Raw genomic sequence first — 24,350 nt, 5'->3', positions numbered from 1 at the left:
TTTAACAGAGAAGTGTGACTATGAATTAAGTTACTGATTCCATATTTTAAAAGAACAAGCACACTTTTTCCCTTTGTTACTTTTTATTATGTCCTTGAGCCAAATTTTTCTGGACTTCAAGAGTATTACTTTTTTTTTTTTTTTCCCTTTTTCTTTGCTCAAATTTAGCACCCAAGTATAGCATGGGGAAGTTGATTCAGAAGCATTCTCCAAGTAGTCTACTTGGGGGGCCCAGCCAATCCTAAATGAAAACCATCATGGCAAGTACTGGTTGGGGGAGCCTAAAGTTGGAACACATGCTTTGTAATGGAGGCAAGATGCCAGGGACTTTCCTCTTGGCTACAAAGATCTTAGGATACTCAATTAGGTGTTCCAGAATGTTCCCGGCTGAGCCTCTAGAAATCTGTGTACACAGCATATGGCTCCTTGACTTATTTTTTTAATTTGGGACCTTTTTTTTCTCCAGAAATGAAAACAGAGACTTGGGCATCTTTAAGAAACCCCTTCAGCTGAGTGGAAACCTTGGAATACATGAAAGTCCTGTCTGCAGGAATTAAATAAAGTAGCATCACTCCCTCCCTCAGACCACCTCTCAGTGTTTCATTGACTCCTTTCCACAGCTCATAGGGAGCCAGACTGGCTATGGCTCTTTGCTTAGAGCATAGTCTTGTGTTGAGTTTTGTACACTGCTTCACGAGTTCTGACCCCTGATATACGTCTCATCTTCAGGGTGTCTAAGCCGTGACTTGGGATCCAAAAGACCCCAGTATACCTTCACTTGATGAATCTCATGTCTGAATAAAGGATTTCAGCCTGTCACTTCATTCATTTGACCTTTTTAGTCCCAAGCTGTCCATAAAATTGTAAAATAACTTTTGCAAGCTCCTTTCCCCATCAAAGAGCTAAATACAACACACAAACACACACAAAAAACAACTTTGGAAATCTAAGATAAATGGGTTATAGCAATGTCAATTTCCTTATCGGGATAGTGTACTATGATTTTGTAAGTTGCTACCATCAGGGCGTGAGGATTACTGGGTAAAATGAGTAAGATCTCTTTTTATTCTTTCTTCTTTTTCCTTTTTTAATTGAGTAAAAAAAAACTAGCTAATAAAGTTTTTTTCTTTATAGTTTATTGAGATTTACTAGACATGCAGCATTACATAAGCTTAAAGTATACAGCATAACAAATAATATACATCATGCAATAATTAACACTTTAGTGAACATCCATCATTTCATACAGATATAAAAGGAAATGAAAAAAAAATTTACCTTGTGAAGGGAACTCTAAAGATTCATTCTTAGCAATGTTCATCTATGACAAACAGCAGTGTTAATGACATTAACCATATTTTGCACAACATTCCCTTGTACTTATCTATTTTATAACTGGAAGTTTATGTATTTTGACCACCTCCATCCAATTCTTTCTCTGCCTAGTCCCCACTTCTGGTAACCACAAATACAGTCTCTTTTTCTATGAGTTCTTTTTTTTTTTTTTTTGAAGTGTAATTGACCTACAACACTATGTTAATTCTTGGTTCACAAAATGGTGATCTGATATTTCTATACATTACAAACTGATCACCATGGTTAGTCTAATTAGAATCTGTCATCATACAAAGGTGTTATTTTATTATCTACTGTGTTTCCCATGCTATACATTTCATCCCCATGACTCATGTATTTTATAACTGTCTCTCTGGACCTTTTAATCTCCCTCACCTATTTAACTCGCCCCTCAACTCCTATGCTTTGGCAACCACCTGTTTGTTGCTTGTAACTATGACTCTGCTTCTGTTTTGTTATGTTTGTTTGTTTTAGATTCCATGCTGTAAGTGAAATCATGGTATTTGTCTGGCTCTGTTTATTTAGCTTAGCATAATACTCTCCAGGTCACCCCACGTTGTCTCAAATGGCATGATTTCATTCTTTATTATGGCTGAGTAATGGAATATTACTCAGCCATAATAAAGAATGAAATAAAGATTAGTGGTTACGGAATACCACCTACTCTTTATCCATTCATCTATCAATGAGGACTTAGGTTTCTTCCACTTTTTGACTGCTGTAAATAATGCTATGTTAAACTTAGGAGTGACTATATCTTTATGAATTATTGTTTTTGTTTTCCTTCGGAAAATCCCCAGAAGTGGAATTGCTGGATTGTTTGGCAGTTCTAATGTTAATTTTTTGAGGAACCTTCATATGGTTTTCCATCTTGGCTGCCCCAATTTACATTCCCATCAATAGTGAGCAAGGGTTCCTTTTTCTTCACATCCTCATAAACACTTTTTTTGTTGTTGTCCTTTTGATAATCACCTTTCTGACAGGTGTGAGGTGATATCTTATTGTGGTTTTGATTTCTATTTCCCTGGTGATTAGTGATGTTGGGAATCTTTTCAGGATCTATTGACCATTTGTATATCTTCTTTGGAAAAATGTCTATTCAGGTCTTCTGCCCATTTTTAATTTTTTTGACATTGATTTCTGTATTTTTTGTATATTTTGGAATTGACCCCTAAATCAGATATTTTGTTTGCAAATATATACTTCCATTGAGTAGGCAGCCTCTTAATTTTGCTAATAGTTTACTTCACTATACAAAGCTTTTTAGTTTGAATGCAGTTCCTTTTATTTATTTTTATTTTTGATTCCCTAGCCAGAATAGCCAAAATAAATGACTGATGTCAAAAATAATACTGCCTGTGTTTTTTCTAGTAGTTGTATTGTTTGAGGTCTTACCTTGAAGTTTTTAATCCATTTTGAGTTTTTAGAGTGAGAAAGTGTATATAGTGTGAGAAAGTAACCCACTGTGATTCTTTTGCATGTAGCTGTATCGTTTCTCCAAAACCATTTATTGGTGGTATTATCTTTCCTCCATTGTTTATTCTTGCCTCCTTTGTCTCAGATTGACTGATCACGTAAGTGTGGGCTCATTTCTGGGCTCTCTATTATGTTCTATTGCTATGTGTCTTTCTTACACCAGCTTTGACTTAGCCTTATAGTACAGTTTGAAATCAGGGAGTGTGATACCTACAGCTTTGTTCTTTCTCAAAATTGTTTCAGCTATTTTTGGGGTCTTTTGTATTTCCATACGAACTTTAGAATTATTTATTCTAGTTCTGTGAAAAGCATCATTTGTGTTTTGATAGGGGTTGTATTGAATTTGCAGATTTCCTTAGGCAGTATGGTCATTTTAACAATGTTGAATCCCCCCAGTTTCAGTTTGTGTGTCTCTTCACATCTGAAGTAGATCTCTTGATGGAAGCATTTAGTCCCTTTACATGTAAAGTAATTGATAGGAATCTGCTTATTGCCCTTTTCTTAATCATTGGGTGGTTGTTTCTGTATTCTTTGTTGTTCCTTTCTTCTTGTTTTGCACTCTTCCCTTATGACTGATGATTACCTTTAGTGTATTATTTGGATTTCTTTTGTGTATATGTATTGTATTATTCTAGACTTTTGTGTTGTGGTTACCATGGAATGTATATGCATGTACCTGGTCTTCCTTTGACTGTGTGGATCAAAAGAAACTGTGGAAAATTCTGAAAGAGATGGGAATACAGACCACCTGACCTGCCTCTTGAGAAACCTATATGCAGGTCAGGAAGCAACAGTTAGAACTGGACATGGAACAACAGACTGGTTCCAAATAGGAGAAGGAGTATGTCAGTGCTGTATATTGTCACCCTGTTTATTTAATTTATATGCAGAGTACATCATGAGAAACGCTGGGCTGGAAGAAGCACAAGCTGGAATCAAGATTGCCGGGAGAAATATCAGTAACCTCAGATATGCAGATGACACCACCCTCATGGCAGAAAGTGAAGAAGGACTAAAGGGCCTCTTGATGAAACTGAAAGAGGAGAGTGAAAAGTTGGCTTAAAGTTCAGCATTCAGAAAATTAAGATCATGGCATCCAGTCCCATCACTTCATGGCAGATAGATGGGGAAACAGTGGAAACAGTGGTTGGCTTTATTTTTCTGGGCTCCAAAATCACTGCAGATGTTGATTGCAGCCATGAAATTAAAAGATGCTTACTCCTTGGAAGGAAAGTTATAATCAACCTAGACAGCATATTCAAAAGCAGAGATATGACTTTGCCAACAAAGGTCTGTCTAGTCAAGACTATGGTTTTTTCAGTTGTCATGTATGGATGTGAGAGTTGGACTATAAAGAAAGCTGAGCATGAAGAATTGATGCTTTTGAACTGTGGTGTTGGAGAAGACTCTTGAGAGTCCTTCGACTGCAAGGAGATCCAACCAGTCCATCCTAAAGGAGATCAGTCCTGGGTGTCCACGGGAAGGACTGATGTTGAAGCTGAATCTCCAATACTTTGGCCACTAGATGCTGGGAAAGATTGAGGGCAGGAGGACAAGGGGACGACAGAGGATGAGATGGTTGGATGACATCACCGACTCAATGGACATGGGTTTTGGTAGACTCTGGCAGTTGGTGATGGACAGGGAGGCCTGGCGTGCTGCGGTTCATGAGGTCACAAAGAGTCAGAAATGACTGAGCAACTGAATTGAACTGAACTGAGCCTGGTCTTCCCAGGTTGTGCCAGTGGTAAAGAATCTGCCTGCCAATGCAAGAGATACAAGAGACGAGAATTTGATCCCTGAGTCTGAACAATCCCCTGGAATATGAAATGGCAGCCCACTCCATTATTCTTGCTTGGGAAACCCCATGGACAAAGGAGTCTGGTGGGCTACACTCCATGGGATTGCAAAGAGTTGGACAAGACTGAGTGACTAAGAAAACACACATACTTGCTGGTACAGTATTTGAAACTCATTAGGACTTTGGGAGTTCTGGGGCTGGTGGGGTTCACTGATGGGTGAGGCTGGATACCAGCATGGCTGGCTTCAGTGTCCAGGGGTCACAGGGTTGATGCAGGCTCACTGGCTAGTCAGTATGGTCCCATGATATCTAGCTGTAGGGTCTAGGGTATCTCGAGCTGGTACTAGTGCACTGTGGCTAAGTTAAGTCCACAGTGCTAACTGGCTAGATGGAGGACTCCAAAATGGCACCAGCCTGCAGCAGTGGACTGAGGGCAGAATAAACTCCCCAAATGGCTGCCACATCCTGAGAAAGTCCCAGTTGCCTCCTGCCTCTTTGGGAGGCTCTCTAAGTCCAGCAGATGAGCTTGACCCAGGCTCCACGCAAATGACTGCTTCTGTGCTAGGTCTCAGAACTTGGCAGCTTTTATCGGTCTCTGATTCCTACAACCTTCTGATTCTCTTATACTCAAATCCCATCTGCTTGCAAAACCAGAAGTTCTGGAGGCTCACACTCCAGTGCAGGACCTTAGGGCTATGGAGCCCACCGTGGGCTTGGGCCTCTCTCTCCATGGGGATAACCTCTGCAATTGTTATTATCCTCCCACCTGAAGGTCACTAACCCAGGGATGTGGATATGAACTATACTGTGTCTCCACCCTTCTTGCCTGTATCATTATGGCTCCTTCTGTATATCTTCAGTTTGGGGAAACATTTTCATCTAGTCTTCAGATCATTCTCAATGATAGGTGCTCTGTAAATTGTTGTGATTTTGGTGTGTCTCAGGAGAAAGTGGGCTCAGGGTCTTCTTACTCTGCCTTCTTGGCCACTCCTCTCTGTATTATTTCTAACAATGTTGTTGAATTTACAACTATCTTAACATGAAAAGTTTAATTTAAAAAAAAAAGTTGACTCCAAAAGGAAGTGTTCTGCGGTTGACACATGGAGCATTATGCTAGTCCAGTTCTTGTTGACTCCAGCCAGCTGTGCTGTGCTCAGACCTATTGACTCTAGCATCTTTGTGACCCCATGGACTGTAGCCTGCCAGATTCCTCTGAATTTGGGTCTCTGTGTTAGTCATTCGGCATGTCCAACTCTTTGTGACCCCATGGACGGTATGTAGCCCACCAGGCTCCTCTGTCTACGGAATGCTCTGGGCAAGAATACTGGAGTGGGCTGCCATTTCCTTCTCCAGGGGATCTTCACAATCCAGGAATTGAACTTGTGTCTCCTGTGTCTCCTGCATTGGCAGGTGGATTCTTTACCACTAGTGCCACGTGGGAAGCCTTATTGACTCTAGTATCAACAACTCTATCTTATCTGAGAAAGGATTATCTTGACTCTTTTCTTAAGTAAGAGGGATTGGAATTGTTTAAGCTGTCTTGCTCCATAGAGGATGCACAGATTTCCTTTGTTGCACTTGTGAGTTACCTTTGCCTAGGCCTAGTTAGCTTGGTAGAGAGGATTCTTGAATTTGTATTTTCAGAAAACCTAAATGTAGGTCTAGGCCATAGCACCAACTTTACTTTGCTTCTCCTTTCAGATCCGGAGTCCACAGCATCCTTAGTTTACTCTTCTGAAATACAAGAACATGTGAACATAAAGAATGACAAGGACTAGACAATCTCTCTAACTTCAACTTCATCTAAAAGGTTGTGACTCTGGACTTCCAATCTTAGTACCAATGTTCTTTATAGGCACAAATAACCCTCCACATTTGGGCTTCAAAGAAAACAAGCTGGAGGCACCATGCTTACTCTTGTGTCATAAAGCATGTTCTTATAGAGCAAGTCTTGGGACAACTACTTACTCAATTTTCATTCAAGAAAAGCCAAGAGTTTAAGTGACAGACCTCCAGGAGACCCTGGAATTTCATCCCAAGTTTTAGTAATAAATTGCAGTATTTTATCACAGGTTGGTTAGAGCTAGGCTTACTGCCTTTTGGAGTGATCGGCATTATTCTACAAACACTTCAGGGGAAAAAAAAGTAGAAAAAAATTATGAGTGAGAAGCAATGTAAGGAAAAATGAAAGGACCTTGTACTTAGAAACTCTCAAGTGTTAGAGAAGTCCTAAATCTAAAGATCCATTGTAAGGACGTCCCTGGTGGTCCAGTGGCTGAGACCCTATGCTCCCAGTGCGGAAGGGCCCAAGTTCAATCCCTGGTTGGGGAGCTAGAGCCTTCACACCACAGCTAAGACCCAGCACAGCCAAATATTTATACATACATACATATATATGTATGTATGCATATTTTTTTTTCTTAAGTGATCCATTGTGGGTAATCTGGCAAGCAGAAGAGAAGGTCTTCTGATAAACAGGAAAATTCTGATGGAGAATGGGGAGAAGAAGAATATTAAGAAAAGTGTTCTTCCAGTTGAGACATTGACTTCAACCTTTATCAGAATCATTTTTACCAAAACAGACAGAAGCACAAAGTACATGAGAATCACTGTGGCTAGATGTATAGATTCCTAGGGTTTCCCAGGTGACTCAGATGGTAAAGAATCTGCCTACAATGCAGGAGACCCAGGTTTGATCCCTGGATTGGGAAGATCCCCTGGAGAAGGGCATGGCAACCCACTCCAGTATTCTTACCTGGAGAATCCCATGGACAGAGGAGCCTGGCAGGCTACGGTTCATGGGATCGCATAGAGCTGGACACAACTAACGTGTTTTCACTTTCACAGATTCTTAAAGTCCACCTAGGGTCTATTAGCTAAGAAGCACTAACTACCCAGGAATCTGATTCTTAATGGGTACACTCTAGGAAAGGCAATTCCTATTTCTCTGCTTTAGGACAGAGGTACTTGTGCTCCCAGCCACCAACAGTACTGGGGGCTTCCCAGGTGGTTCAGTGGCAAAGAATCTGCAGGAGACATAGGAGATGCCAGTTTGAGCTCTGGGTTGGGAAGATCCCCTGGAGGAGGAAATGGCAACCCACTCTAGTATTCTTGCCTGGAAAAATCCCATGGACAGAGGAGCCTGGCGTGCGAAGAGTTGCACAGTCGGACATGACTGGACACAGACCAATTAGTACTGACTGTCGTTAAATGAGTTGAGTTACCCTCCTGGAATTTCCAATTGCTAAAGTGAGCTTCCTTGCCCATGGCTGAGTCTTTTCTCCTGTCTCCCACCCCAGAACACCTTTCACCCAATTACTGATTGATATGAAGGGAGAAGGGTATTAACAAAAGCACGGTCCCCTTGTCTAAGTTTAGGACAACTCTGGAGGGCCGTTCCATTTCTAGAAACTTTGATGGTTAGGCTGGAGCCTTGGTTGCAACTGCATCTTAAACAACTTTTTCTCTGTACACTCCTGTTTCTCACACTATCTTCTGTTTTTGTTTTTTTATTTTTTTCTCAAAAAGCAGACTCAATACAAAACGTGGTCCACTGGAGAAGGCAATGGCAAACCACTTCAGTATTTTTGCCTTGAGAGCCCCATGAACAGTATGAAAAGGCAAAAAGACTCAGTACCCATCTGGGAAATAAAAACATTGATTTCAAAGAATTTATGCTGAGGAAGTGGATGGAACTGTAAATAGATAAAGTTCTGGGTAAGTGCTTAGTTGCTCAGTCATGCCCAGCTCTGTGCAACCGCATGGACTATAGCCCACCAGACTCCTCTGTCCATGGGATTTTTCCAAGCAAGAATATTGGAGTGGTTGCCATTTCCTCCTCCAGGGGATCTTCTGACCCAGGGATTGAATGTCTCTTGCATTGGCAGGCAGGTTCTTTAGCACTAGCGCCACCTGGGAAGCCCATAAAACATACTATTGGAACACACCAGTTTGTTTACATATGGCCTATGAATACTTTTGTGCTACAATAGCAAGGGTAAGGAGCTTCCCTGGTGGCTCAGAGGTTAAAGTGTCTGCCTGCAATGTGGGAGACCTGGATTTGATTCCTGGGTCAGGAAGATTCCCTGGAGAAGGAAATGGTAACCCACTCCAGTATTCTTGCTTGGAGAATCCCATGGACAGAGAAGCCCCACAGGCTCCAGTCCATGATGTGTAAAGAGTCAGACACGACTGAGCGACTTCACTTTCATTTAAGCAGGGGTAAGTAGTCACATGACAGATCATATAGCCAGGAAAGTCTGCCTTGTATACTATCTAGCTCTTTACATTAAAAGATTGCCAACCTCTAGTATAGCACCAGTGACATTTATCAGCAAATTACTGGGACAAAACCATCACTATGTTGGTGTTCAGAGTGGCAGGAATGTTCAATGGCTATAGTGTTTTGTTCTTTCATGTAACTGTATGAAGGTAATGAAGGATTCTTAGGAAGCAAATAATAAAAAGAATTGGGAAATAAGATGAATTTGAGGGATAAGTGGTAAGATGAATTACTATTAAAGCTCCTCAAACCAGGAAATGTTATTAGATGCCCCAACCCACTTTTTGAAAAAAAGCAATATTTATTGTCCTTTTCTGATCATAAAAGCAATACATAATTAAGGTACTTGGAAAATACAAAAAAACGTATACAGAATATAAATCGGTCATATTCCCATGAGTAGAGATAACCATGTTTTAACATTTTTGTTTTTACAAAATCAGGGTATTATTGTACAAAATGGTTGTATTTTTAAATGTAACATTTCTTCAACAGCCTCATATTCTCTAGGAACATTATGTTTAATGGGTAATTATAGTCCATTGTTTGGAAATGCCATAATTCATTTAATTATTACCCACATTATTAAATCTTAAATTACGTTAAGATTTTATTATTTGTAAATAATGCTGTAACAAACTTGCCTATGATGTCTCTGAAACTTTTTTTTCCCCACTATGATAGATTACTATAGTAAAACAACTGTCTAAATTGGGGCTCTTTTCAGGGACAAGGCAGAAAAAGATTCAAGAAAGACAAAGTCATGTTAATTGGGACTGTCTCTCATTTTTCTAGATTCCCAACCATATCAATTCTAGAGATTTCTGCCTTCTGATTAATAACATTAAATGACCCTTATTGTTGACTAACAATGTTTATTTTTCTATATACCCCATTCTTAAAACCATACCCTTACAATCAAAATAAAACATTGTTTTATTTGAATTCCCCCTTCCCTTAGAAAAAAAGGCAATAATCTTATCAAAAATATTTTATTTACAAAAAAATTCAATTATACTATACATCCTATACTGGAAATACATTGAATAATTGCTAAAATAAATACAGGCAATTAATTCAATCTTTTATAAGAATGAGAGAATCTGAATGTTATCAAGCTTAACTTAGAACATAAATAATTAAAAAGGCAAACTCAAGTTTTAGTCTCATTTAATGGCATGGTCTGTTTGTTTCCCACAAGCTCTCTAATCAGTGAGAGTCTACGTTGTAGAAGTTATGTACCTTTTTGTACTCTGAAGGTAGAATGTGCAGTTTTTTCTTAGGCAGGATGGATGGACTATAGATGTCTGTATTAAAAGGAAGCAGAAAGTTAGGAAGAACATGGTCGAATACTTCTCCACAATTCTGCTTCATCACAATGCTTTTCATGCGACTCTACATGTGTTTTTGTTTTTGTTTTTTTTCAACATGGGTCTACACAGCACCAGCTACAAGGTAAGATGGGTCATGCCAAAAGTCAAACTGGATAACTGGGGCCTCAGAGTAGCTAAATTAACCAGGCTGAAGGTACCTGATCCCTCAATTTTTTATGTGTCAATTATTCTTGATACAACTATTAAACCTTGATATCATGTCTACTCTGTAGACACATTTATATAGGCCAAGAACAGAAGAGATGAAGCAATTATCTGTATAATTCAGAAAATATCTTCCCTAGAAAGCTAGAGGACACCTAGAGCTTGATTCTGCTGGTTTTGAATTTATATGCTTTATCTTTATACTTTATCCCATTCACCCATATAAACCTCATACTGACATGCAAAGTAAACTAACAGCCTAGGGGGAAAAAAAGGAAGGTAAAGTATGTTCCACATACAGACAGAATCCAGTGAATACAGGTCACAGAACAAAAGATGAACTGAATTGTATTTGTCCAAATTATACAGATAATTTTTCCCACATTCCTCTTTACTTAGCCTGGGAAAATACTGTGAGAATGTCCAAAGACTATCTTTGATAACCAGATTTTGTCCACTGCTGGATGCCTAGTATTTTCTTTCAAGAATTAACATTCCCTTTTTCAATCTTTTGAAAAAATTGCACTTTCCTACCCCTTTGGCCTTGATTTTCAATGACTTCTTTGTACAGATAAGTATGAATTTCTACTCTCGAAGTACGACGTGTATATTGGCCTTTTCTAAAAGACATTTTTTGAAAAGTTAAAACATTGAAAGTTCACTTTTTCACAGAAATAAACTATTCAATTTTAAAGGTAGAGAGAGAAACATTTTATTCTTTCTATCATGAACAATGTCAACCAAGCTTCACATTTTGGGTAGAAATCTTTTTAAGTAGGAATTTTTTAAGAACCTATTTTATTAAAAAAAAAAAAAAACGGAAAACAGGTGTATTTTGGCAGAGAAGTAAAGTATAAAATATGCAAAATTTGTTTTAAAATTGGCATACAAAAATTTTAAAACACAGTACAATTATATAAAAATACAGCACAGCCAACGGCCTGTAAAATTTCCTTTGGCATTTCATTTGGTAGAATTAAACAGAAAAAATCATTCTAAAAAAAAAAATTAGCTATCAACACAGTCCATAAGTTAGGTTGTATATGTTGAAAGAACTTTTCCTTGAGTTTCCAAAATCCTTTTCTTCCATGATAACCCACATAAAGCATGGCTAGTGAGGTATATAGGGCAAAACACTGTTAGGCGGATGTACAGTAAGGAAAAAGTGCATACACAAAGAATCTTCCCATTTTCATAGAAATATCAGGTTAAATCTGAGTTGTTCTTCTTGATGTATCATTTTCCTTTGGCAGAATTAAAATAAACCCATACAAATGTCTGTTCAAGTCCCAGCAGCAGCGATATGTCTCCTTTGGTGGCGTTATCTGACGCCACAATGCCGTACAGTCCCTAGAGGAGCTAAGGTTTTCTGTGTCTGCAACTGCAAACATCAAACGTAAGATCATACATCAAGCACCATGTCGTACTGTTGTCCTTTCTTCCGCCTGCCACATTTATTGATGAGAACCACGTACAGTGTCAAAAGCATGACCCAATAGCATGCATAGAGCAATGTTCCAACAATTAAAACTGTCTGTTTGGATTCTGAGAATGGCTTTTTAGATTCCTTATAAATGGTGAAAATCACACCACCCAGGAGTATTGTAAACCAAACGGATACGGGAATGAGTCCTATGAAATTAACAACAATGGTTTTCCTTCCAGATGTGCCCCACCCAGCTTTGTTTATTGTTGCAATTGCGAACATCTTGGCGGGAAGTAAACTTGACATGTATAACACTGAGTAGAGGGACATGAAGACCATGACAATGTTTCCTCTAAGGCAGCTGGCAAAAGATGACTTTATGAGACCCACTAACTGGACAGTTAACAAGAAGAGGAGGATGTTCCAAATTTTACCCCTGTAGAAGAGCTGGATTACTGTGGCAATGAGAAAGAAAGGGAAGAACCCAGTGATGACGGCTTCATAGGTCATCCACAAGTGATGTTTATGAAACCACATCGCGTTGTACAGCCACTCTCGGAAGTAGGACTTGCTCCAGCGGGTCTGCTGGTTTAACCATCTGAGATATTCTATAGGTGTTTCAGTAAGGCACTTGGATCGAGCTGTGTATTTCGTTGCATAGCCCAGACTCAGCACTCGGTTCGTTAGATGCCTGTCATCTCCAAAACTACATTGGCTGCCCATAAATTCTTGATTGTACCAGTCTTCCACAAATTCATGCAGTAAAGAGTTTCTGTACATTCCCAGAGGTCCACTAATGCACTGGACACATCCGAAATAAGACTGACAGGCCCTTTCTATGTTAAAAGCCATCCAGTATCTCACACTGCTGAGGAAGGAGATCCAGGAATCATACTTGTTTAAAATCTGCAAGAAAAATAAAAGTAATTAAATAAAGGTAAGCCCCTTAATGCAAAGAACTGACTCATTGGAAAAGACTGATGCTAGGAAAGATTGAAGTTGGGAGGATTAAGGAATGACTGAGGATGAGATGGTTGGATGGCATCACTGACTCGATGGACGTAAGTTTGAGCAAGCTCTGGGAGTTGGTGATGGACAGGGAAACGGGGCATGCTGCAGCCCATGGGGTCTCAAAGAGTCAGACACAACTGAGCGACTAAACTGAATCCCCATCTAAAACTACCAACAAAATCTGCACTATTGTGAGGTTACTACCTAGAGTCATGTTTGATTTTTTATTCTTCTGTTTTGACTTCTTTCTTTTTTAACATGATTTTTCTTTATTTTCTTCACGTATTACTAGATTAACTTGATAAGTGGTGTGTGTGTGTATGTATTGACTTGTTGAAAATAACTTTTTTCTACTTCATCACTCCCTGTATTCTTTTGTTATGTTTTCTTTCTCTTGTAACACTGGGATTTTTTTAGGCTTCAGTTCTCACCCCTTAAATTATTCTGTCACTTTCTTACCATCCAATATTTGAAGGTTTTTAAGTCCCATCTTCTTTTTCCTGCTCATCCAACCCTATTATTCTCCTTCCTCCCCAGTTTTAGCAATGCTAGTGATGAAAGGGTTTTCTCTGACTTCAGCTCAAAACTGGAATCCTGAAATAAAGCTCTACATAAAGGCTACTAAAATTATTAGCTTTGCAGGGGGGCAATATTTCTTAATTCTCCTCCTCTGTCTCAATTTTGTTCCATTTTAATCTGGATTTTGTATGCTTCCTTTTTATCACCAGGGTATTTCTTTGTCCTTCCAGTTCATTTGCTTTGCCTTCACTGGTACCAAGCATTATCAGTATGGGTTATACAGCAACATAATACCTACATTTAAAGTCAAAATTTCATGTGCTTCTCACTTTTTCCTAAAATCTAATTGTACTTTTGCAAAGGATTCACTTTAATCTTCATATATTTTCACATATTGTTTTCTTATTCCACAAATGTTAATCACCTTCATTAATATTTCTTTCACTTATTGTTTCTCCATTGCTGGAAAATAATGGGAAATAAATAATACTGGAAAATCCACTCTTTGACTTTCTCTCTAGTGTAAATTTGAATTGCAGTTTCTCTTTTTTCCTTAGTTTTCCTGATTTGGACTTTTGACCAGTCATATATTGCTCAGCTTTTAAATATAGAGGTATATGGGTATGTGGTATAGTAATAAAAACTACCCACTGCCATACCTCCATTTCTTAGTCCTTGCACTAAATTCCAACATCATTTTACCAGAACATTAAGTTATGGCTTAAGAAGATACAGCAGAAATTACACACTTACATTATATTTTATGTAACTTATCAGCTACTACATACATGTGTTACAATCCACAGCTAAGCAAAGAAATCATAAATTACTTCAATTTAGATAGTAGAAGAGGTAGCACAGTGGGTAAAAGACACATTCTAATGTGTCTTAGTCTCCAGAAACAACACCTGGCACATAGTCTGGTATATAATAAATATATATTCGAAGAATCAATGACTAACGATGCTACAGAAAGTGACTCATGGAAAGCATAAAGCTATACACACCTGGACATCTCCCCCGACACCTCCAACCATGGGATCTTCTTCTAAAACTTTTACCATCTCCACAGATGATGCTGGGTCAAGCATGGTGTCTGAATCACAAACCTGCAAACAAAGTAAGAAATGAGTTACGTAAGACAATGAGCATGCTCCATGTAGTCAAAATTGGACATATATATATTATGCCTTCAGCCTATTGCCACAAGGCCTAAATAAGGGAGTATCATGTGGATGTGAGTTTGTTATATAATGGCCAATACAAAGAACTTGCAAACTCAGTATTTAAGCTAATGACATTGCTAAAAAGAACAAATGAACTGATGATCTAGGCATGTCATGAAAGGTGGTCAGCTTTTCCTGGTTCTCCAAGGATGTACTCAATTTTGGCAATAAAAGTCTCATATCCCTGGTAACACTCTAGGTTTCCAAGTCTTGGAAAACACCTTGGGTTGGTCACCATAAATGTCTCTCCCTTTCTTTTTAATTGCCTTAAATCAAGCTTTTAGATATCTTATTTCTCAGGTCTGAATGATGATGGAAAACTCCTATGGCAGTATTGATAACAGGCATGTTTAACAGTAATTATTCTTTTCTATTTTAATATAGTAATTAAGACAGGAAAGCAGTTCTTCTAAGGTGGGTTGTATAACTCTGAAACAAGATATCCATTTGACCTGGACTTAGCAGATCATATTCCATCAGAAAGGAAAATAAAGTTTTTAAAGGTATTAAGTATTGATCTAGCTCTTTACATACAAAAGTAAATGAACCGTGAACTTCCAGATGTTCAAGCTGGTTTTAGAAAAGGCAGAGGAACTAGAGATCAAATTGCCAACATCCGATCATTGAAAAAATAATAGAGTTCCTGAAAAACATCTATTTCTGCTTTATTGACTATGCCAAAGCCTTTGACTGTGTGGATCACAATAAACTGTGGAAAATTCTGAATGAGAATACCAGACCACCTGACCTACCTCTTGAGAAACCTGTATGCAGATCAGGAAGCAACAGTTAGAACTCGACATGGAACAACAGACTGGTTCCAAATAGGAAAAGGAGTACATCAAGGCTGTATATTGTCACCCTGTTTATTTAATTTATATCCAGAGTACATCATGAGAAATGCTGGGCTGGAGGAAGCACAGGCTGGAATCAAGATTGCTGGGAGAAATATCAACAACCTCAGATATGCAGATGCCACCACCCTTATGGCAGAAAGTGAAGGACTAAAGGGTCTCTTGATGAAACTGAAAGAGGAGAGTGAAAAAGTTGGCTTAAAGCTCAACATTCAGAAAACTAAGATCATGGCAACTGATCCCATCACTTCATGGGAAACAGATGCAGAAACAGTGGAAACAGTGTCAGACTTTATTTTTCTGGGCTCCAAAATCACTGCAGATGGTGATTGCAGCCGTGAAACTAAAAGACGCTTACTCCTTGGAAGAAAAGTTATGTACAACCTAGACAGCATATTAAAAAGCAGAGACATCACTTTGCCAACAAAGGTCCATCTAGTCAAGACTATGGTTTTTTCAGTTGTCATGTATGGATGTGAGAATTGGACTATAAAGAAAGCTGAGTGCTGAAGAATTGATGCTTTTGAACTGTGGTGCTGGAGAAGACTCTTGACAGTCCCTTGGACTGCAAGGAGATCCAACCAGTCCATCCTAAAGGAGATCAGTCCTGGGTGTTCACTGGAAGGACTGATGTTGAAGCTGAAACTCCAATACTTGGCCACCTGATGTGTAGAACTGACTCATTTGAAAAGACCCTGATGCTGGGAAAGATTGAGGGCAGGAAAAGGGGACGACAGAGGATGAGATGGTTGGATGGCATCACCGACTAGATAGACATGGGTTTGGGTGGACTCCAGGATTTGGTGATGGACAGGGAGGCCTGGTGTGCTGTGGTTCATGGGATCGCAAAGAGTCAGACATGACTGAACTGACTGAGATGTAAATTATCTTAAGCTTTTCTGTAAGTGCTAATTGTTATTCTGAAAAACAAACTTTATACAGGCCAAAAAAACAAAAGCAATTTTGCAAGCAAACCAATTACAACTTCAAGAAATTTTTTAGAATTTACCTATACCCAAGAATGGCTCACAGAAGATTCTATGAGGCCAAAGGTGCAGGGTTACAAATAGTACTTTTCTTTCCAAGCTGATTTATGAACTTATTGAATAATGAAACAGAAGAATAAAGGAGATATGAAGCCAAAATATTACCTGAATACTCATAAAGCTGATATGGAAAACAGGGCTAATATCAATGCAGTAGCCAGTTTTATAATTATGTTGCCCAGAATTAGACTGATGTATCAATTCTGAACAGCATCTAAGTGGGACCAGTCTCCTCCTGAAGACAGTTAGTGGCTCTTTGAAAGGTATGGCTCCTTCGGAGTAGCCCACTCCCAGAAGAAAGAAGGAGCTAGGCTACCCCTTATACCTTCCATAGTTCCCAACCAGATTAAGTCACTTCTCTTAGGGAGGAATTAGGTATGTTATACCTGTGGATGGAGATTCTTCCACGTGATCAAAGAAAATCAGAAGTAGAGAAAGAGCTGTCACTTGTCTAATTATATTAATAACATCATATCTTTTTCTGGAGGACTCAGCCAGGCCCAAGAAGATATAAAGTGATCAAACTTGACACACCATGAACCAGTTTCATATCCCCACCCAAGCAATAAACGACATGATTGGCAGAGACCAGAGTGTTAGCTGCAGTTCCACTGTTTTTCTATGTCATCTGGCTACATTTATTAATTTAATCAAGACTTAGTCTCTTTATTTATATCAAAAGCCAGTATTTTTACAGTTCTCTGAACTGGTTTATAAAAATAGTAGGAATTTGATGTACCAGTTGTGAATGAAAAAATAGGAAAACAATTTTTAGAAGCATGAACTCTTAGGGCTGGTGCACTGGGATGACCCAGAGGGATGGTATGCGGAGGGAGGTAGGAGAGGGGTTCAGGATGGGGAACACGTGTACACCCGTGGCGGATTCATGTTGATGTACGGCAAAACCAATATAATATTGTAAAGTAATTAGCCTCCAATTAAAATAAATAAATTTATATTAAAAAAAAGAAGCATGAACTCTTGAGTTAACTTGAGAAGGAAACGGTAACTCACTCCAGTATTCTTGCCTGGGAAATCCCATGGACAGAGGAGCCTGTCAGGCTACAGTTCATGGGGTCGAAAGGGTCAGACACAACTGAGCAACTGAGCATACACACACTTCTGAGTTCAAAGGGATTTTCTATGTGTATATTGTAGGAGACCCTCACGTACATAACTAGAAACTCTCAAAATTTTTTAAAATGTATGTTGCTTAATTTTACTAATAGATTTTTCTGAAAAATTAATATACATTAATAACAAATAATGTTGGTTAAAAACAACTTAAATGTATTATTGAAACTTATAATTTAAGGAGTATATAGGGTATCCAAAATTACAGAAATGAAATCACCTCTCTAAACTCAATTAGCTACATGAAAGTTAATTTTTGAATTTTTATATTACTGTCCCTATTTAGAAACATGTATTTTCTAAATAACTTCTTGCCCCTTTTGGGTGAGTGGGGGTGCATTCTATTTTAGTCCAGCATGGTCTGACTTATTTTAGAGGAGGAAAAAATAGACAGCAGCTAGGCATTAGTATTCCATTAAAAAAACAGACTTTTGCTAATACTTGGATTTGTAGCCAAGCATCCAAAGCCTCAGAAACCTAAACAATTTCTTCCAATAGCAATGCTTTTCCACTCTCTCCTTGTCTATCACTGTTTTGTAAATATACGGTGGTTATAAGCCTGGCAGGCCAATCACTAGAGTAGTAAAAAGTGAAGGCAAAAGCTCAACCCAACTTCCAACCTCTCAGCATCCAGAGCTTATGGCCACACCCCCTCTATTGACTCAAGCCGGGAAAGGTAAAACCAGAAAGCTAAAATAAGACTAAAAACAACAGGAAGGCGGCAATCTAGAATTAATGTTTGGGTAACTCCTCCTGCTTGTGAGCAGAAACAAGCCAAGGGAACTGCCTCTCTGAAATGACCAAACTGGAACCAAACTTCTGAGGTTCTGCATATTTAAATTGGTGCCCCCCCCCACTCCCAATTTCCAACAGCAAAGTGCCAGAAGTTCTCTGAGAGAGATTGTTCACATGGTGAATTTAACTGTCAGAAGGGAAAGCTCTCAGAAATCCCTTGGGAGGGGTTTGTTATAGTAGGATTAAAGAGTTCTTTATAGAAGTTCAATTTCTGGATGTTATTTGGTGATAGAATGCCAACTAGAAAACCACCATCTACGACAGTCTGTGAAAGCAAGTATGTTCATGGACATAATACTATTGATTTGTTTGTGTGTCAACTCATGCGAAGAGTTGACTCATTGGAAAAGACTTTGATGCTCGGAGAGATTGGGGGCATGAGGAGAAGGGGATGACAGAGGATGAGATGGCTGGATGGCATCACTGATTCGATGGACGTGAGTCTGAGTGAATTCCAGGAGTTGGTGTTGGACAGGGAGGCCTGGCGTGCTGCGATTCATGGGGTCGCAAAGAGTCGGACACAAGTGAGCAACTGAAAGGAACTGAACTGAACTGAAAGGCTATAACTCTAGCCCTTCTTGAAACCAGTCTAGTAGAAACAGGATTTCTAGCTGTCTCTTCACCCATTAATAACAAGTGTATAACTTCACGAAGGTTGGCTGTTTAGCTCTGGGCTAGAAGCTGTGGGGGAAACTACACCAGTTCACGAAGAGCTTAACTTCACACTGGGAAAAACCACAAGGCATGATGTGCACACAGGAAACTGAGCACAAATCAAACTGTCTTTCTGTCCACCCTGAATGTATCATCCTGATTTGTTTAAATTACATGATCACCAGTCATAATCACTGGGAGATATGGAAACAAGGCAGTCACCAAATTTTGATTAAAATGAATGGAAAATGCGAAGAAAGAAGATGTTAGGGGGCAGAACCAGCTACCTAAGTCATAACCACAGAATCATCAGTTAAAGTGCGTAAGGCCATGGCTCCCCCCAATCCGTGCTCAAACCAAGAGTTAGGGCTGCCCCTTTCTGCATGGCTACAACAGGAGTTGGCAAACTAAGGTCTAAAGAATCAAGTCAGCCTTGCCACCTGTTTGGGGATGGTCTATGAGATAAACGATTTTTATCTTTTTAAATAGTTGGAAAAAAAAACTTGTGTCACAGGGAAATAATATGAAATTCAAATTTCAGTGTCCATAGATAAAGATTCATTGGAACTCAGTCACGCACATTTACTTTCATATTATCTATGAATGCTTTCACACTAAAACAGCTAAGCTGAACAGTTACAACCCAGACCATATGGTGTGCAAAGCCTAAATTTACTATCAGGTGTTTTACAAGCAAACTTTACCAACCCTGGGCCTCAAATAATTGGTTGCAGGAGAGTTCTGTCATAAAAATTTTTTTAAAAGTTGAGATAAAATATGTCCTAAGCCCCAATTTTAATTCCAGTAGATTTTTTAAAATGATTTCCTCCATCTCCACATGTTATAATTAGTAAGAGTAACTGCATAAAAAGTATAAAATATTAATAAACTGGATCTTCTTTAGCCAATATTTGCCTATTATAAGAGCAAAATATCCTCAGAGTCAAGAAGCCTCAATTAAATAGTGAGTCCTATATCTCACTTCTACGATTTTCAGTAAGTCATAGTGGAGTCAGACACCAAATAGAAAAGTACCTTGTGATTACAAAGGATCATAGGGAAGTATACCATTCATTGTGCAGCACGCCAGGCTTCCCTGTCCTTCACTATCTCCCGGAATTTGCTTAAACTCATTTGTACAGGATAATAACCTTTACGTTTTTATATTGTAAGTAAAAGAGCATGGCAATCTTTACCACAAATAGATAACTCGATAGAGAGAATCTCTAAAAGGAACATGAAAATTGATTATATATTAAGAATCTCTTATCACAGTGAACAAATTTAAATGTCTGGAATTATCTATAATAGGTATAGACTATCACTGTCTATTCATAACTTATCAGACTATAAATTCACTCTAGCTTACCTCACGTAACATTAATCTACCTCACCACAGTTTAAATAAAACTCTCCTGTTACATCTTCTATCAAATGTCTTTCAAATTCTGACTCAGGTCTAAAAGGTCAAGTTCCCCATGTTTCACCTTTTTAAAAAAACATATTTCCTTTCAGACTGACTGGTGGATTCTCCATATCTGCTTGCTCTAAACCACTTCAAAGGGCCCTGAGAGTTACGCAGCAAGAGGAAGTCTTGACTTTTTAGCCTGCCTTCAATGAGGAAACAAGGATGAAAACAAATCCAGACCCCTACTGTTGCTGCTGCCTTCATCCTCTGTCTGCTATTAAGGCTCAACCCTTTCTTAACCTTGACCCTTCATCTTAACCTGGATGCAGCGATACTATTTATTGCTATTAGGTTTGAAATTTACCTTTGGTCAGGATCCCACTACTACTTTCCCTTCGACAACTTAACCACATAGTAAATGGAAAGACCCTCCTACCCTGTTTCCCTCAGGCCATTGCCTGAAAGAAGTCAGCCAGAATTCTGAAATTCCCCAGTAGTTATTCACTAGCAAACATAAGACAGTGTTAGGCCCCTGAACTCATAACAATACAACGCCAGAGTAAACATACTACTGCAAAGAAAGTGTCACACAAAACCTTAGAATCAAATTGGAGTCTCAATCCTCCACTGACCAGTTATATTTACTTGTACTAGCTTTGTAGCCTAAACTCGTTACCTTACCTTTATAAGTCTCCACTTCTCAGTTGAAAAATAAGGATAAGTCAATCCACCTAGCAATGTGTTGTAATGGAGAATAAGCTAGATACTGTATGTGTAGCACTTATAAGGGCTGGCTCATAGTAAATGCTCAATAAAAAGAAGTGATAAATTGGGACTTCCCTGTGGTTCTAGTGGTAAAGAATCTTCCTTGAAATGCTGGGGACATGGGTTCTATCTCTGGTCGGGGAACTGAGGTCCCAAAGCCACCAACAAAAATCCTGCATGCTGTAGCTAAGACCTAATGCAGCCAAATAAAGAAATATTAAAACCAGAGGCAAAAAGGAAGAACACTAGTCCAGTGAAGGAAAGAGTCCTTCTTTTCATTACTGTAAATAAGCCAAAACTCACTCAGAGAGCAGAAACTAATGCCTAATCCAACGTTCAACAAATTTAAGTTAAGCAAATTGGATTATTGAGCAGGCGCCATGAAAGTCCTTAGTTTGGGCTGTCTGCTAGGGAAAAAGATTAGAGAGCAGTTTATGGCAGACTGTGAGTGGCAAAAACAAAATCATAAAATCTAATAATTTTAGGACTAAAAAGACCTTTTGAAATTAATCTATGAAACCAATCGAGGAAAAAATAAATGCCCTCACAAAATAAACTTTCTTTGGGGAGAGGGACTGGGGATAGGTAGGATTATTCTTTCTTACGGTAATCTGGTTTACAGTAAAAGATCTCAATATAACCAAGAGGAAGCCTCTAAATCAGACACCTAAACAATTTGGTTGTTATTTGTTGCTCTTTGGTAGAATGTTACCCAAAGTGTTATAAAATATTTGCCTTCAGGCACCCTAGAATATTTATTTAAGGTGAAAAAGGAGTCATTAGGTTATTCTCTTGTCTTTTTCAGGAAAGTTTATACATGAGTGAAAGTTACAGACGGTGCAAAAGCAAAGGTGACAAGCTAGCTGGAAAATGAGAAACCTAATGTTGTCACCTCTAAGACTTAAGCCAGGAAACACCCTTTATTACAAGTGGTTGGAATTCCCATTCTCAAGAAGGGAATCAGGAAATTGCATAATGGTGGCCTTAAATAAGAGTCTACATTCAAGAACCTGACTTTGGGGAAAAGCGTAGATTAAAAATGAAAAGAAAAGTCTAATGATATACTCTTGCAAAGCATAGGTAGGTTGCTAGTAAATTAAGACAGCCCTAACTGGTGTCTTGAGCTGGAAGTGATCTCAGAAATCATCTGTTGTACCAGTTGAGGCCCATAGCAAGTAATCAGTTAAATCAAGAATTCAGATTTCCCCATTCTTATGTCAATGTGCTCTTAATTTCATCCTGTAAAATGAAGAACATAAAGTCGCATTAACATTCTCAACAAGGCCCAACAGAAATTTTCAGAAAATAGGAACCAATCAAATGTTATATTCTGTCAATTTTCATTATCCATGGTAGTTATGCACTACAAAGTTTCCATGAACAATGAATTAGCATACATCAGGAAATTGCTTCCAGCAGAAGTACAGAAGAGTTAGTTAGGTTCCTCAAAGCCTCTGGTCACAACAGTTTTGCCTAGTGATCAATACCTAAACTTGTTTTATTTGTGTTTATTTGGGTCACCTTATTTAATATATATTGTTGGTTCGTTCACATTGAACTCATGTCCAACAGCACCGTAACTCAGTTCACGGTCTTAGTTTCCCGGCCAGAGACTGAGCTTGCACATTTGATGGTGAAAATGAGGAGTCCTATCCACTGGCCTGCCAGGGCATTCCGGTTAACAGCCTTTGTTCAGAACACTAGACAGCACTTCACTTCAGGACCATTTAAATAGCTACATCGCCAACAAAAAGCACAGAAATATGAAAAGCATGTTATTAAAGAGACTAAAGAAGTTGCTTGTTTACAGTATAAAAGTTGAAACAAAAAGGCTAAGCATAATCTTGTTTGACCTCAGTTGGAAATATTTACATCAGGTGACTTTTTTTTTGGCCACTTTGAGCATGTCTGTAAACAATCACAAAAGCACTGCAACTATTGATCTTGGGGTAATAAATACATTTGTATTCATTAGGCTAATTTGCAAACACCAAATCCATGAACAATTAGGGTCAACTCTACTATCAGGAATGATTTAATTTTCCTATTCTCCTTCTCAAAGGAATGTTGGATAGCAAGGGTATTGCCAAATTAAATTAATAATAAAATTGCTTCCTATAATCTTCCCTTTGGGAAAATGCTCATACTTATTGTATTTTTTTAAACTGGGAAATTTTTAATAGAGACATCAGATGATACTTTTTTTTTTCTTTCCTTTGTCACATAGACTGGTAACTACTTATGTGGTTATATCCATGTTCAGTGAAAAGAGAGATGATTATCAAATCTAGATGTCAAAAGATACTTTAAAAGTGTCCTGATTTTTTCAGTAAATACAAAAGGCAAGTGTGATATAATCTCAAAATTGTTTGTAAAATAAGGAAAAATAGAAAAGTGTATGCTGAAAGATATTAAATTTGATAATCTATACATGGGTCAGGTATTTGCTTCAGATTATTTTTCTTTTTCATTGAAGTATAACTTATTTACAATGTTTCAGGTATACCACAAAGTGATTCAGTTATAAATATATCCCTATGTATTCTTTCCAGGTTCTTTTCTATTATAGATTATTATAACATGTTGAATATAGTTCCCTATGCTATACAGTAGGTCTTTATTGTCTTTTATATATAGTAGGTTATCTGTTCATCCTAAATTCCTAATTTCTCTCTCCCATCTCTGTTGCAGATGATTTTAGTTTTGCTTTTTGCACTTTTCTACATCTTTGAAAGTTTTTCCGAAAATACATTGATTAAAAATTAAGAAAATCTTCCTTATTCTCCTTTTTTCTCATTCCCTATACCTATTTTCTCTGTTATTTTTCTTCTGCTGCTTTTCTATCTTCTCATCTCTGGAAGCAGCCACTAGCATCACAGATGAATTTCCTACCACGCTTGTCTTAGACTACAGCTTCCCTAAAAATTCCACGTTGGCACTTATTATTTGAGATATAAAGAGGTGATAACTAATAAAGCCTTGTTCTGAAAGACATCAGAGGGAGCTAACCCAGAAAGCTCAGAACTACAGGTAGAAAGGTTAACCTTGAGATAGGGAGT

General features: G+C 38.3%; 1 protein-coding gene across 1 annotated transcript in view; it reads right to left on the bottom strand.

Moving 5' to 3' along the window:
* Positions 1 to 9,196: 9,196 nt before the first annotated feature.
* The window catches only part of HAS2 (hyaluronan synthase 2), a 32,560-nt gene continuing 17,406 nt past the window's right edge, over positions 9,197 to 24,350 (bottom strand). The window contains exons 3-4 of the mRNA XM_004011666.5: positions 14,417 to 14,518; positions 9,197 to 12,785 (exon numbers count right to left, since the gene is read on the bottom strand). Coding sequence (XP_004011715.1) covers positions 11,856 to 12,785; positions 14,417 to 14,518 — 1,032 coding nt within the window. The 3' untranslated portion in view covers positions 9,197 to 11,855. The remainder of the gene's footprint in view (positions 12,786 to 14,416; positions 14,519 to 24,350) is intronic.

This window comes from Ovis aries, chromosome 9 (genome assembly GCF_016772045.2).
Source record: "Ovis aries strain OAR_USU_Benz2616 breed Rambouillet chromosome 9, ARS-UI_Ramb_v3.0, whole genome shotgun sequence".
Classification (NCBI taxonomy): domain Eukaryota; kingdom Metazoa; phylum Chordata; class Mammalia; order Artiodactyla; family Bovidae; genus Ovis; species Ovis aries.
The sequence above is the reverse complement of the archived record's forward strand: the minus strand, read 5'-3'. Positions and strand labels throughout refer to the sequence as shown.